This window comes from Strongylocentrotus purpuratus, unplaced genomic scaffold (genome assembly GCF_000002235.5).
Source record: "Strongylocentrotus purpuratus isolate Spur 01 unplaced genomic scaffold, Spur_5.0 spur5_scaffold_6, whole genome shotgun sequence".
NCBI classification, from domain to species: domain Eukaryota; kingdom Metazoa; phylum Echinodermata; class Echinoidea; order Camarodonta; family Strongylocentrotidae; genus Strongylocentrotus; species Strongylocentrotus purpuratus.
The window spans coordinates 58161999-58178684 of NW_022145612.1; the positions used below are offsets into that span (position 1 = coordinate 58161999).

General features: G+C 36.0%; 2 protein-coding genes across 2 annotated transcripts; both read left to right on the forward strand.

Annotated features, from left to right (window-relative positions):
* The first annotated feature begins 6759 nt into the window (after nucleotides 1–6759).
* On the forward strand, nucleotides 6760–7644 carry LOC115929937. Its single transcript, XM_031000094.1, has 2 exons — nucleotides 6760–6904; nucleotides 7472–7644. The coding sequence occupies exons 1-2, from the start codon at nucleotides 6760–6762 to the stop codon at nucleotides 7642–7644; spliced, it is 318 nt and encodes a 105-aa protein (XP_030855954.1).
* A 426-nt stretch (nucleotides 7645–8070) lies between these two features.
* On the forward strand, nucleotides 8071–10013 carry LOC115918317. Its single transcript, XM_030973199.1, has 2 exons — nucleotides 8071–8204; nucleotides 9222–10013. Exons 1-2 carry the CDS (start codon nucleotides 8127–8129, stop codon nucleotides 9651–9653), a joined length of 510 nt encoding a protein of 169 aa, XP_030829059.1. The 5' UTR covers nucleotides 8071–8126; the 3' UTR covers nucleotides 9654–10013.
* Nucleotides 10014–16686: the final 6673 nt, after the last annotated feature.

Here is a 16686-nt window from a genome sequence, read left to right on the forward strand (position 1 = left end):
CATTATGTCACAAAAAATACATTCTTCACCTGGGAAACAGATTATAATTTCCAATATGAAATAATTACCCATTGTCACATTGTAAGACATGTCTAACAATCAGGTGCTGACAGGAAACAGTATCATATTCACCTCCTAAATGGATCTTTCTTCTGGAATCATGTAAGCATAATCACAAACGATAATTGATTCATTAATTAAATTAAATTAGAGGCACAACCCTTTTTTCCTTTTAAAGATAAAGTTGGGTACTGGTTATGGAACTACATTGTAAAAAAAACTGCCTAGTAGCAATTGGAAAAGGTTGATTTGTAGTACATAAGTATACTGTGAGATTTTGGAATGATCATAATAACAAAAAATTGACTAAATCTTGCTGAAGGTCACATGCACTGCTCGCAGAAATTGTTATATGGGACTTCAAACACATGTGGAATAAAAGGTTGATCCTAACTTTTCAGATATTTCTTGTCATATATTCAATAAGGGGGCATTTGAATAGAAATACTTTTTCAGAAGACATGTTTTAGATGGCATTGCATCCAACTTCATTAAAAGAATAAAACCTACATTAACAGAATGAGAAAGCTTACAAACTTTTTTCTTCACTTTCACAAGAACTCAACTTTCTCTTTAAAACTTGTCATCAGGTAGGATTGAAGAAAAGAAACAACTAAAGATAGTCATGCTATGCGCAAACTTAATTGGTAGAGCAATGTTTATCCTGCCAGCTACATTAGATGTCAAGATGATGAAAACATGACATAAATCAGAGAGAACATTAAGGGAGTTCCACATCATTCAAAATTGACATGCAATGCAGGAAATCTAATCAAGATTCACCTTGTTTGTGCAGAATTGCTAAAGAAAATTACCCAACCCTTGGCCATGCTCGTTTGTATCTGTAGTGAATTTTCAAAAGATAATCAAAAGAAACCCCAAGAGACGAGGCCATCAAGCCCTATATCTGTTTGAGATGCATGCAGGTTATCAAATAGTTTGCAATTTGTAAAGAGATTATGACATTTGATGGAGGATATTCAAAAGGAATTCTATTTCTTTGTGCTGGTTGGCTTATGTAGCCACTCCTTCTTGCCTCACCTACAGTATTATTAATGTACCAAACCAGTCTAGTGAAGCCTCATAAATCAAGACTGGTCATAAAACATAATATCTGTGAGGGCTTTATGCAGGATATGCAGGATTTCATCAGTAATATACGAATTTCAAAAGCGCAACAAATTAACATATCATAAATGCACCGACGAAACAACAAATCTAAGCAAATTTTAAAAAGAAGTCTGTAATGGTAGTCACTATAAAAGTTACAGATATCTATAATTTGATGTTTCTGCACAATTTTCATCTAAAAAGGTGACAAATAATTCATATCAATATGGATTTGGTGGAAATTACATTTTGTGTGTTTTTAAATTCTGGTCTAAATTCAAAAGATGAACATAATGATAATATTATTATTCTATAATGTTGTGATGCTTACAATATATGACACAATCTCAAAAACTTTTGAGAAAGCAACTCAACGCCCAATTTCTATACCCCGACTGTGTATCCACAGCATGCTTGGGTTATGTGATATGTCATTTTAATGATCGTTCATTTCAAATGGTGATAGACAAGACTAGTGAAATAGCGTTTGGTTGATTTTAGGAAAGTTTTTGCGATTGTGTTAAACATCACCTCCACTTTTTTGACCAGCTTGTCGGCTTTTGGACATACATTTAGAGAGGGCGCTCTTTGTTTCCGACGGAGCTTGTGCAATATTAGTGTACTTCTACTTTCCAGGTGAGTGGTTCCTTGACATCATTTGTGGTCAGGAGGCGAGGGTAGCGTGGGGTGGTGAGCTGAAACTGACACGGTGGTCGACTATCCCTAATCACTACTAGGTTTACGTGAAATATGCATGAATTTCAGGAAGTTTTTGTCTTTAAAATTAAACTATGATTAGTAATGATTTAGGAAGTATAATACCGGTAGTCTTTCCAAACAAACTAAATTTTCAATTTTCAATTTAATCAAAATTTCAACGTGAAATTTTAAAATGTGCTGATAGAGAATTCTTTGCATTTTGGGGGGTCATTTTGAAAATTTCAAGCTAAATTGACACTGCCCCCCCCCCCCAGGCAAATGGTCTCGCGATGCCCATGTCTGTTGGCACAACTCCAGTGCACAAAAAAACAATGCATAGGCAATTCATTAATTGATAATTCATTACAACAGTTTTATTGCTCATTAGATGTTCATTATATTGACTGCATCTAATCTTACTCATTTGAAGGTGTCAGAGAAAAGTCCTGTCACTTTCGATGAGATATTCCTCATTACACAGGGAACAGTCAAATGGTGTGAGAAGCAGTCTAAAAGAGACATATCAAAGGAATCTCTGTAATCTATATCATTTTCAATACTAATGATTTTAGGAAATGAATACTAGTAGTCTTGAAACTCAAACACTTGTATTAATACTTAATATGTTTTAGTGAGATTTGGCTATTGCGATTCCACTACAGAATCCACTAGTTACAAAATATTAAATTATCTTTGATATGCATTGAGTATTTTTCCTTTTCTACATCATACAAACATTAACTATAACTAATTATATAAAACAAATGGTTTCTTTACAAATCTTTCTCAATAAAGGAAATGGTGTTTATGCAGTCTGCATCCACACCCGCTAAGAAGATAAAAACATTTGAAACAGAATGAATAACTGCCACTCCTATCATAATAACATTTGACGAAGATTTATCTGTGCCTTATTTTTCTTGTTTGTTTTATTCCCTTGATTGAGACCAGTCTCCTATTTCCTTCCAGGTTAATTTGATGATCATCTCAAGAGCCAGAAAGGCAGTAACAACTCATAGCAGTTTATCAATATCCATGTAGTCTGCAAGCACAGACTCCAATTTGACCCTTTCCCACAATGCCTAAGGCCTTGAGCAGAGCCTAGATCTTGCAGTTTCTGGCTATGAGCGGCAGAGTACAGAGCCCATTGTAGTCTCATATAGCAGACACTTTTATGCACAACAACTGACAAGGGTTTGTGTCCATGTGGCTTTAAAAAAAATACCAATATCCTTTTGCAAGTAATCACTTTATGAAGTGATATATAAGATTAAAAGAGCAGCAACATTCATAGAAAAACAAAAATAAATATAACTTTGACAGAATTACTGGAAGGATGTCATCACATCGCTATGGAAACACAATATTAATTACCTCTTTACCAAACAGCCAATCAGATTAATCGACCATAGTTCCTGTAAGTACATCTTAATTGGATAATAATCATCACTAAATGAGGTGAGACGATTATTGCAAAACTAATTGAAAACAGCAGACAAAGTGGCTACTATGCATGAAACTTAGAGGCAAAAGGGCATATATCTACACGGACACAGCTTTGAGCAAGCTTTTTCCTCTTGACAAATATTCATTGACACTCCTAGTTACTGCTACCCAGTGGTAAATAGAAGCAGTGGAGGATTTAAGGGGAGGGGCCAGGGGATACTTGTCTGTGCCCCAGTAAATCACATTAACGAACAAAAAGGGTGCCCTCAAATTTTATTCTTGCGCACCCTTTACAATATTATACCCTAAAGATATCTTATGTATTTTAAATTTAAAAATGGCGGGGGGGGGGGGGGGGGGAAGAGGAGGCTTTTCAGAGAATTTCCATAAGTGAGCCCCCCCCCCCCCCCATTTGTAAAGGATTCTGGTTACGCCCCTGGATGGGAGATAATAGAGACAGAGGACTATGATTGACGCTATGCACCAGTGAATATGGTGATGGGAGGCAGAAAGGTTCCGCTAGAGTAGACCAATGTAATCTGACCCAGTAATTATCATCCTTCTTCTTAGAATGTCATCACCGACTGATTAGGATGTCATCACTGACCCATCGTTAGGGGGAAGAAAGACAAATTTGTCCCTTATATGATGAAATTAAATCATAATCACGTAAGCTCAATAAATCCAACGTCATACATGCCACAACTGAGAGGGATAAAGATTATGATAAGATTATGAAAAGATTAGTGTTATTGTGTCAGACATCAAGTTACATATTTTGCCAAATGCATTATATTTCTGATCACTGATGATTTTCTCTGTTTTTTAAATACATTATTAGAATGTCTAATCATGGACCTACTATCCATGGTCTAATAGATGCATCAAAATGTTCTTCATGTGTCCTGGACTCTCTCTCTCTCTCTCCCCCTCTCTCTCTCTCTCTCTCTCTCTCTCCCTCTCTCTCTCTCTCTCCCTCTCTCCTCCCCTCTCTCTCTCGCGCTCCATTTTCATGTTAATTCTACTAACTCCTTTCACAAACTTCTTGGTTGGTTTGAAAGTGGAACCCAAAAAGAAACAAAAACCTTTATTTCCACTGCTGATGGGAATAATATGATCATTATATATGACAAGGAAATAATGCTGCCTCTAAAGCAGTACAACAATCCAAATTATACCCTGGACCTTCCCTTTAAGACTATACTGTTTGTAACAATTGTGATTTTATGAAATGAAAATATTAGTTCATTCTAAAATAAATCATTGCAGTGTTTAATATCCCAGGGTGGTTGGCAGATGTAATATTTTACTTTCTTTCCTTTTCATTTTTTTCTCAAAGAACAAAAAATGATGCTTTAAAAATAAACATATTCTTGTGGATTTTATGGCAAATATTTATGCTAAAGTTAAGAAGGCTATGCCTTTTAAAATGAAAGGTTTTTTGAAAAAATGGAGTAAAAGGTATTTTTAAATATCTGTAGGACAAAGGCAGATTTTCTTATTCTTTATTTATACTACCAACACAAGGAATGTAAAACATGAAACATATCACTTCATGGTAAAATAGGCTTGACAGCTTCAGAATGTAAAGAATCTGAAAATGAAAGTGGTTCCACATTGAAAAGGATGTGTGACATTTCAGTATGAAATGAAGATATGGACAGCTCCTGTATTTATAACTGAAATTAGGCATAATATCCTGACAAATTGTGGAATCATAATTTCGCACTCAATAGGCAGCTGTTAAAGAATATTCTTGTTTAATCTATCTTTGTTTTTTATAGATAATTTAATAAAAATTGAGATTTTTTTCTAAATAATTCTCACAGGATGAGAAAACATCAAAATAGGAGGGGGGAAAAAAAGATAAAAACTTAGGAAAATAATAATATTTTTACACCTATTCTTTCAGGAATGCCATTGTGATAATGAAAATTGTAAACATTATCTGACCCTTTTGATACTCTCCCATTCCTCGACTGATTGCGGTTGGAATAGAACGCAGGGAGAGGAAACCGCATCATTCTTTGGTGTAAGAGGAGACTCTCACTTGGGCTCCAAAACATAGCTGAAATTTTCGGCTCGTGGCTTGACTAAAATGATGTTTTCACCTATGATCGACACAACCTTTAACTTTGTTGTCATGCAGGTTTCAAACCAAAGGAATGTTGGAATGTCACGTAGTAAATTCACAAAATACAGTTGTTATGTGATAACATTAATATTTTGACACATTTGTGTAAACAATTTTCACTTTAAGTGAATCTTGGCTGAGTGTACAACAAACTCCATGAATGACAATCTGTCAAATCATTATTCTTTTTCTTATTTGGCTTACATGTCGATTGATGTTGAGGTTATCTTGGTAAACAATAATCATAACCTGAAATAAAATATATAAAATGGAAAATCTTAACAGCTCAACAATAATGTGCTAATACTGCTGAATAAAAGAATGCATATCTTTTGTTTCTTCTGTTTTCCACAATATTGGTGCTGATGAAAAGTTTTGTATTCAATAGAGGGAGATATCTTTGTATATTGTAAATATGAAATAATTTCAATTTTCAAGCCATTGGAAAGACATGTTCATATTGTTTATTCAATTCCTTTGCAAAAATAATTACGATCTTAAACACACCTGTACAAGCTTCACATGAATCTATACAGTCTGGACTAAGAGACTAGTATGAATCGCCGTTGTGGTAGGAAGAAAAGAGGCGGAAGGAGGAGGAAGGGCTGGTAGATGCTCTCCAGTGGTAGTAAGATGACCTCATCATCCAATCATAGAGCTGGAGGACCTCAAGCAGGGAACCAATAATTTTTCTTGACTCCTAGGCCAAACGTCAACCTCAGGAACGTGTGTTTTGGTTACCGTCTCGTGCCATAAGTGATAAATTTTACTCTTTTTATATCTCACATTGTTTGTTTGTTTGTTTGGAATTCATATCGCCGGAAGGCGGGCGGGACTGGGGAGCTATTTTTAAGACAAAGGACATACTTGAGTGATCACTCATTAAGTGGGATTTCATTAGTAAGATTTGGATCATCAACTTCACATTGTGATGTAATCATACGTAGGCAGTGAGTAGAGAGACGTCGTCGTGGAGTATAAATTGTCACTCGTTCTCAAGATTGATGACATTCGATAGCTTGCTTCATGATCAACAGCAACACTTAACATCTACAGCTTTAGATTTATTGCTCTCACATCTGGATCCACGCTCAACTACAGAAAATTAAGCTTCAGTTTCAAGCAAAGCATCCACTGGACAGTCTATTAGCTTTGGAAAGCTGCTTGTTCATTTATTTACAGCAAAGAGAATTTGCTAGCACATTTTGTCACTTTAAGTGATAAGGCATCTTCTTTTATTCTAAGGGACGTAGCATCATACTGAAGTTATTCATTTTCAAAGGAAAGATCAAGACAACAACAAAAACAAAATGTTTCCACTCAAGGCTTTCATCAATATTGTAATAACGGTGGTGGTGATGATGACGGTAATGATGACTGCATCATCTTTATCATCGTCTTGCTCATCGTGCCCAGCTAAGCATCTTCAACAGCAATACTGTGATGCAGAGATTGGTAAGTTGTTTATTTATCTATTCTAAGAACAAAATGTGTGACAGATTAATTTCTCACTACAGGATCAAAGTGTGTAGGAAACCAAAGAAAAAAATGTCTTTCAAAAAATAAAAGTAGAGTAGCTGCTCTGAAAGGAATTTCAGCCATTGTACAGTCATCTTAATGCTATCATCATGATGAAACCAATATATTTTGTTTAAAAGATAAATGACAAAATCGAAAAATGTCTTAAAATAAATGTTTTAATGAAGCAATAAGAGTTTAGGAGGATTTATATGAGTAAACAAATTGTACAGGTGCTTAATGACAACCATTGTCATTTATTCTGACTAAATCAGTGATTGTTAATTGTATCTTGTTTCAAACTATATCACAGAAACTATTTTGACCTACAAAAGAGCAGCTTAACAAATATTGATGTGCATCTTTCAATAAATCATATTGTGTTTAAAAGTCAATATTTTTATCCAAAAGAGTACAGGGTGATTTTGGTATAATATGGAAACAGAAAATATGGCTTAAACAATTGATTTAACCTCTCTGTTAATGATATTTTCATGTTTTCAGTATTACGAGGACGAGTCAAAGATGATATGACTGTCAAAGTGGTTAGTCTCTTCAAGTCACCGAGTTCTTTCATCGCTACCAAGCGAGGGGGTCTTACTGTAGCCTTCGACAGACCGAGCTGTAGAGAGTCTCATCTTAAACCAGGGGTTATTTACCTCATCACGGGTAAGTAAAACAATCATAACTACGGAGAGAGAGAGAGAGAGAGAGAGAGAGAGGGAAGGGGGGGGGTACAAGCAGATATGTAGATAGTGGATAACTAGCAAAAAGCAGATGGATATAAAAGAAAAGAAGAAAAAAAGAGAGAAAGAGAGACAGAAAGAAAGAATGATAAAGAGAAAGTTTTAGAGAATAGAAGCAAATGAACTATACGGAGAGAGAGAAGGGAGACGATAACATATATACTGAGTAGAAGGAGAGGTTAGAAGGAGAGGTAAGAGGGAGGTAGCATGAGAGGTAACAAGAGAGAGAGAGAGAGAGAGAGAGAGAGAGAGAGAGAGAGAGATGCTTGAGGCTCATTATGAAAGTGAATGTCAATTATGTATTAAGCATAATATTTTCCATTCCGAACAAAACTTCAATATTACATATGCTTTTCTTCATTACAGGGAGTTCCCATGGCAACGTTCTCCATATTGGATCTTGTGATGCTGTTATGCCTTGGTCCAGCCTTACATCTGTCCAGAGACAAGGTGTAGAAAATGTTTATGGACTTTTCTGTGATAAATGCAGGGTAAGCAAATCATCACTTCTATTTCCATTTTTTAATATAAGTGCCATTAATTGAATAAAGATGCAATACTAGCTTTAACCCATTGGCTATAGATTTGAATGGTCTATGTGCCAAGCTTGAGAGAATGGGAAAAAAGCAGTAGTCCATGAATGTTGAGAAGCCATGGGTAAAATGTCATTAAAGAAAACAAAACTAATTGAGAGATTGACTAATGAGCCCCCCCCCCCCCCCCCCCCGAATAAAAGACCCCAACTCAATTCTGCTTAGCTTATCTATGGCAAGACTAAATAGGCTGAACTATTTTAATGTTCTTACAACTTAGAGCCAGAAAGAATGAATCTAACATGACCAAGAAATGTGCTTATCTTTGAATTACAAATGTCATCTTTGACACCATTCACATGTTTAAGTAATTAGAAAAGTATTATTACAAACATGTCCTATGTTAGTTCAGTTATTGAGGTCACAATGTCAATTCCTGCCATTGTTGTGTGACTCCAAATAGGAAAAGCTCTAAACAGGAATGCTGCCCTCTAGCAGCAGTGCCTCTACATGGTAGACACTCACAAGTAAAGGGATTCAAGGACAAAATGATAGACACTTTACAAACATGTAGGACAATAATATTTCATAAATCACAAATCAATTTTGTATTTCAATATGACAATTTCATCTTATTGTTAGGTTAGCAAACACATTTACCTTTTTTAAAAATCTATTTATATTACTTTCTGAATGGATCATAAGTTTACACTGAATATTTTAATGTGATTTTCATCATCTTCAACAAAATATAGGTTATAACAGTGTGGAATGAAACAAATTTTGAAACAAAAAAAATGATTTAAGAAACCCCTTCCCCCCCACCCCCCAAGAAAAAAACACACATTAAAAGTAAAAAAATAAAATGAAACAAAAAGAAAAGAAAAGGAAAAAAGAACAAAGATCATATTAAACTGTGAAGTACAATGCTAACACTTAAATAATGATAATCACAAATATGATTATTTTCCACAGGTCAATGAGACGCACTCCCTAATCCGCCCTGACATGAACCCCTTCCTGGGAGGCAATGAGATTCAGAGCAGTGCTGAAGATCTGTGGAGGACAGAAGACTGTTTCTACAACCCTCTAGCATCTCGTCAGTACATGGTAGATGACTGTGAGACCTCGTACAGTGTCTGTGTGCCCAACATGGATGGCACAGGCCGCTGCTCATGGCTGCAGTCCGAGAAGTACGTCTTTTGCTCCAAGAGGCGAAAGAACAGCGCCTGCCTGCAGACGGGCGGAGCTTATGCTTTTCTGGCAGGATGGACATGTCCAGAGAATTGTAAAGGCATCCAGGAGGACTGCCTACGTGAGATGTGTTTGCAGGCTACCACCGGTGTCGTATGCCCAAAGAGGATACGAGAAAGGCCTATCCCATCTTTTCTTGGCAATAATTTTTAACCTTGGCTCATTGTTTAGTATTCATTTTTTAAATAAAAAACTTCTTCACTGCTGCATTTATATGTGAGAGACGGTGCAATATCATTTTCGTATTCTTCCAGAACGAGGGAGTTTATTTATTGGTAATTTGCAATAATAACAGGTGAAAGACGAAAGAATACGATGAGAATTAATGACATCAGACAAAAGCAACAGGAGTATAGAAAGAGTCGTCTAGCAAAATGTTGTGATTACGTTGTTTATTATTGTAATGCTGTTGTAAAGTACATTTTTCTGAAGTGATGTGTATTTGTGTATTAATCGTAGTATAAGTGTCAAGACTGACATTGGAAAACAAACAAGGGACCAAAATAAAGAAAATATGAAACTGAAGTGACGAAGAAATATCTAATATAAAACTTTGTTCGCTCAGTTGGTTTTAAGTATCTTATTTATCTATGAATTATATTATCTGCCTCTTTGAAATCAAACGTTTGCCTTGTTTTGTACTTATACTATGTGTAATAAACTGGACTCATGTCATAATGAAAAAGTATGGTCTAAATTTAAAGAATTCAGCAGCTGATTCATGGTGTTGCACCAAGTTGTGATGCAAGGGGGAGAGGGGGAGAGAGAAGAAGAGAGAGAGAGAGGGAGAGATGTCAGTATTAAAGTTAAAAGAGAAGGGAGGAGGAAGAGGAGGGAGGAGGGAGGAGAGAGAAGGGGAGGAGGGAGAAGAGAGAAGGGGAGGGAGAAGAGAGAAGGGGAGGGTAAAGAGATAGGGGGAATAGGGGAGGGATAGCCAGAGAGAGACAGAGAGAGAGAGAGAGACAGAGAGACAGATGGGAGAAAAACAGGCTAAGGTTGGTAGGAGAACTGTGGACAAAAAGACATACATGTAAAAAAAAAAAAAGGGAACAAAAATATCAAGATCAATAGCATGGGGAGAGAAAGAAAGAGAGAGAGAGAGAGAGAATGAAAGAGAGAGAATTAAAGAAAAAGAGAGAGTGGGGTAGGAGAGACAGAGAGGGATGAATTTAGACAATATTATGTTTCACTAGAAATAAATTATATAAGGACATGTACCAAATAAAAGGGGGAAAGGAATAAAAATATAGACATCAATTCAATCAATTTAATGTAATTTATGTACAAGCACAAGACAGTGACCCAATAATACATCAATTTTTGACCTCAATCCACACCAATACATTCCATCAAGCTGAAATTTCCAGTGGCAAAACTAACAACCAATGACACACCTCCAATTCATTCTTATGCATTATGCATTTTACTTTATCCAATCAGAAACATTTGCATGTTTTAGAACCCGCCCACTTTTAAAGAAATATACACACACAACAGTCCGTACGTATGCACACAATACACATCTCTAGAGTGTATGTGTGTAGGCAGTGCTTGCTGAGGCTCAGTGATATGCAGTTGAGTGAAATAATTGGCTGAAGCACTATTACCATATTTGGGCATCTGGAGGAAAGTAAATCTCCTTGCAACCAGTTGGAAGAAGTGCTTTTGGACTGATCCAAGTCAAGACAGAGGGGTGAATAATGCCAATGAAGGAAGGGAGATAACATTGTCAGAAATTTCCAAAATGTATTGAGACCAGTGTCCATATGCATTCATATGGATTTAAAACGATATTGAAATATACATAGAAAAACAAAGCACCTTTAATCTGTTAATAAACTAGGGAAAATTCAAAAAGACATCATGAAATAGTGCTGATAATGAGAGGAATGTAATGCGATTTAGCAGGGGGGAATATTACAACAAAGTTTGATGGTTTACTCAAGTTCTAAACTGATAAGAAGTGAGGCAAAAATTTGGTTTGGTTATTATTTCATCCTAGTGTGTTCTCAAGTGGTTATCTATTTGATCAATGTCTCCAGTATGATGTCAAACTTGAATAATTTAATCATAGTCAATGGATTAAATGATGATCCATTCACGCAAATAAAAAACTAGCTATTAATCCCTAGCTGTATTTGTTAGCTTCCTTGATACATACGTCATGACGAAGGATATCTATTTCTGTGTAATAGTCTTTTCTGGGAAGTATCACAGCTGCTTGGAAGGCAAGTTTATATTTGATTCTTGTATCTAGCTTAACATCTGCGCAGCTATCTCTCTGTGTAATAATTAGACACACGCCCTCTCTTGTTTAGTGTTAACAGAAGAGGAATGAAGGATCAACAACAGACTTTCAAACACATTCATGACATTATTAGCACCTATATATAAACATGTATATATGGAAGCTATGTGAATTTAAAATATTGAAGGAGAAGAGTTACTTTGCATGTTGGATGGTTTCACACATGCTGAGAATCAAGAAATGATCAAAATAGAGTTGAGTTGAAGGAACCCCCCCTCCCCCCCCCCCCTTCAACCCCTGCTTTTCAAAAAGGCATCTGGAGAATCTGACTGGTTGTCAAAAAGATTGTTAGTGAATTAGCAAAAGAAAATGTGATGATCATTTCCAAGTTTTTGCTTGTCAGAATTGTATTCCCTTCAAATTTGTGCCCCCTCCACCATTACAGAATCCTGAGTCTGCCCCTGCCCACACTTACATTAAATCTTTAGCACCACAGGTTGAGGGTGTTTCCTTCACACCTCCTATTAAGTAATAATCAGAAAAAGGCGTCAAAACAAGCCAAATATCTACCACATAATTTCTCATTAATTGATAATTTCCCCCATCTTGGCCTCAAACCACTCCACAACAAGTGCGTGTATCACGCAATGATCCAGACCGCCCAGACAGTGTTAACCGCTTTACTGCCATGGGCAGTGCAGCTAGAACTAATCTGGCACTCTGCCCTCAGTGTGGAAATACGGCATGATCATCATGTACTTCATAATTCAGCAGGTTAATTGGGCCAATGAACTATTTTGGCAAAAATAGTCAGGGATGAATATTTTCTAAAATTTGAATGTAAGACTTAAGACAAGTGTGAGTTTTGAATTTTGGCATCGGTGTAACAGGTCGTGGTTCTTGTAACATGACTTTTATTTTGTCCTCTTGAATGAAAATGCTGTTACTGGCAAGGTTTGGCAACTCAAAAATTATTTCACATACTGGCCATGCATATATATATATATATATATGGTAAGTCACGTAAAACTGAAGATGTTCATCTGTTTGAAACATAGAGGGGGGGGGGGGGGATATAGACATACAGAGAGATAAAGAGATGAAGAGATGAAGTGAGATATTCCCCAAAAATTCTGCTCCCAGGTGGAGGGTGTGGCAGTGTCTGCCAAAGCAGGGCAGGGCCAAAATGGATGGCGTTATCGTCTAGTAGATTTTGGGGTAGCGTGAATATTGTTCTGAGAAAAATATATCTACGTCACACTATCAGTCTTAAAAGACATATTCACATGAATTCAGGAATTTAGTAATGTGATCAGAAATTGAATAACCAAACTGGTATATATAACCACATTGTCTTTAAAAGAAAAAAACCTTATTTACCTTTTCAGTAGCAGTTAATTTACAAAGGGATACTATAAATCAACTCATTTATATATATTTAAAAGAGATCACATTCTTTTCATTTATTGGTTATCTGAGGTACAACATCTAATTCATTCTATTTCCATCTTACTCAGCAACACCAGCCTTCTTTAGAAAAAAATGTGGAGTATGAATTTAAGATTAACAATTTGAACATGTACAGCACCTACTGACCAACCTAAAAGTGATTGACCTTCTAAGCTTTCTACTAGTACCCCAACGCACCCTACAATTGACCATTTCAATGATGTTCTTGTGGGTGAAGCTGTGATGTCATCATTTCCTCGCCACAATGAGCCTTCCTTTTTAACAATGTCCTTGGAATTGACAAATATCAAAGTACAGTATCAGATAGCGTGAAATAAAAAAAAGTTTCAAATGTTTCAGTAGCTGCATTTACCAGACAAAAAACCCATCTCTGGAGTGTGGTTTTTTAAACTAATACTGGCAGATATTCCACCACTTTTTGCACTTTAAATGCTCGTGCTCAAAACACAGATGAACTATTCAAATTTTGGTCACATGACTCTTCTATCCTCCATATGCAGAGCAGCGACAAGTTGCCCATGCTACTACTCACCAAAAGAACAGAATGAGCAAACATTTGAAAAACTGAAGTAATAATTAAAAAAAAAGATTCAGAAAAATCCCTCCTAAAATTACTTTTATTGGCCGTAAAATAATTTTTGGCCGTCATCTAATAATTTGTTTGTGCGGTATGAATTTTGTTTCTACACAGAAATATCAGAAGTTGAGAGCCAAAAGGGCATGAACTCTTACAATTCTGTAGAGTTAATGGCCTTCTGGCTCTGAGCAAATGGGACCCTCTGTATTGTTTTCGTCCTGGAAGCCGGTGGCTGAAACAATTCCTTCCTATATGGCCTTGAGCTTGACTAGCAATAAATTGGTACCAAATCTGAGCTGAATGTTTTGCGAGAACGTGACTATTGGCTGGGTCAACAGCCTTTTCTGCCAGAACAGATGGAAGATCATCACATGAAAATGTGCTAGGGAGAATAACATGCTACGAGAGAGAGTAAGTGAGAGGTGAGAGAAAGAGAGAGAGAGAGAGAGTTGAGAGAAAGAGAGGGAGAGAGAGAGAGAGGCAGCTAAGAGATGGTAGGAGAGAATGAAAGAAATATGGAGGTACTGTGCCAAGAACAATTGGCATGAATACAATTAAGGCATGAATACAATTAAGCCATCATTTAATCCCTAATACACTTAATGTCTATAAAGCTTAAGTCTGTAATACATCAATGTAGACCAAAGTAACAAACAAAGTTTACAGATCAAAAGAACAAAACTAGAATCCAAATACAGAGTTTGTGAAAAGCTTGAACGTGCAAGGAAGTGCACATGCCTAACCAACCAATGAGAAGTCAAAGAACAACATGTCGGATACCGGTATTCCTGTGGTGGTAACTAGTCTCTAAACAAAAGACCTAGTATAACTTTAAATTACAAAAATGTTGATATTGTGAGCAAAAAGCCTAGGACTAATCCACAATTGAGTCATTTGCGGTTCAATACAAAGTAGAATCATTATTTGTAACCATAAAGTAGTTTCTTGTTAATACAAACTTCAGCATCTTGGTGCCTGTATTTGACGTCACTACTTCTGTGTCTTTATAGACTACACCTTTTCACTAGACACTGTGATTGGTAGTTGGAGAATACAATCTTACTAAATATACAATTTCCTCTTTCCACTCTTCTTCTATCTCTATGTTCCTGTGAATCTAGAGTAGACATCTCTCTGCCCCCCCCCCCCCCCCCGTGCCAGCGCCCCCACCCCCACATCAAGAGAAGGTAGAAAAGGAATTCTGGAGTCATGTAGGGCGCTAATTAGGGGATGGTGGGGGAGGCTGGTTAGACGGAGAGAGTCTGCAGTGGCTAAGGGGATATAAAAAGAGCTGTCGGTGTTGCAGATTTGTCAGTATCAGGACAGTATCATCAGCATTATCCAAGGAATCTGAAATAACAATGTTTTCTTGATGAACATAACTGAATCAGCGTACTTAACCGCAGGATACACTGCATCTGTGCTTCCAAAATTGGATCTCATTTCTTTTTGTTAATTTATGTGTTTATATCTTTTGATTCCTGAAGAAAAAAATATCTTGATTTTGAGATGGAATTGAGAAATTTTGTTTGGAGTGGTGGTGTAATCTTTGTGTGCTTCCTTCAGTTTTTGTCACAGAGTGAGGCTTGTAACTGCCTTGTAGACCATCCTCAGAGTAAATTTTGCCGCTCCGACTTTGGTAAGTCTTAATCTTTTCTCATCAACTTGACATTCAATTGTAATAATAAAAAAGGTGGCTTTTGTTTAAGTATTTACTATTTGATTCATGCCTCCAAAAAAATGTATATTTAGAAGCAAAAATAAAAGATAATCAGAAAAAAATAATACTTCAACTATGACAATCATGGATTTGATTTGACAGTCAGACATGATTCTATTTCAGACAAACCCACACAATTAGATTATAGTTCGCTGATGCAATATTCAACCATGCAGACACTGTAATAAGAGTTGATTGCATGCTGACTTACTCAGTTGCATCTTCTTTAGTCTAGAGAGAGTTTTGCTGAGATTGACATTTCTTACTCCATCCAAGTAGTTTCCAACCATCCTCATCGCCATAACAACTCAATGAAATTCATTGAATGTGAAACAAAATTCACATGCACAGATATAAATTTGGGTTTAGGATTCAAGTCATTCTAAAAATACATGTGGGATGAGGCATTTGTCATATCAGACATTTTGATACATGTCATCAATATGGGAATTAGTTCTTTCTGTGACCAAAATATACCTCCCTCCCAATTTAATTTTTTTTTTTTTTAATGTACTAAAATACATTCCAGAAAACTTTTCAGTTAAGATTTAGCTCTTCAAGTAAAGTTTAAGTGAAGAACTTAAAAGATTCTATGAATTCATGTACTTCAAGAGAACATATCAATTTGTTGTACATCAAAGTCAGGTAAACTTTCAAATGAAGAAACTCTTGAAAACATACACACCAGTAACATTTGTGGCATAACAATCTCTCCCTCACTCAACTTGTTGATACTATTATGCAAAAAAACTTATTCATAAAGCCCAAATTATCTTCAGAATGTGGAATCAATCGAGTAAAATATGTTTCTTCTTTTATCTTCATCTTTCAAAATTTTAAATGATTTGAACAGCCATCCAGGCTAAAGTGGTGGAGAAGAAGAGAACTGAGCAATTTGACAACTGAGATTTGAAATTCTTGAAAACATAAACATACCAAATCTTCCTCAAACAATTGTTAGTACTACTATGCAAGAAAGTTGTTCATGCAGCCAAATGCATATTTAGAATGTCGTAACTTAGTAAACTCATTTCTTATTCTCTTCCCCTCTCTGAACTTTTCCAATGGCTTGAAACAGTTGGTACTATTACATAGAACAGTTGCTCTTCCATTCAAAAGCATAACAGGATTGTGGTAATTAGAACCAAGTAAAAAATCATTTCCTTCTCTC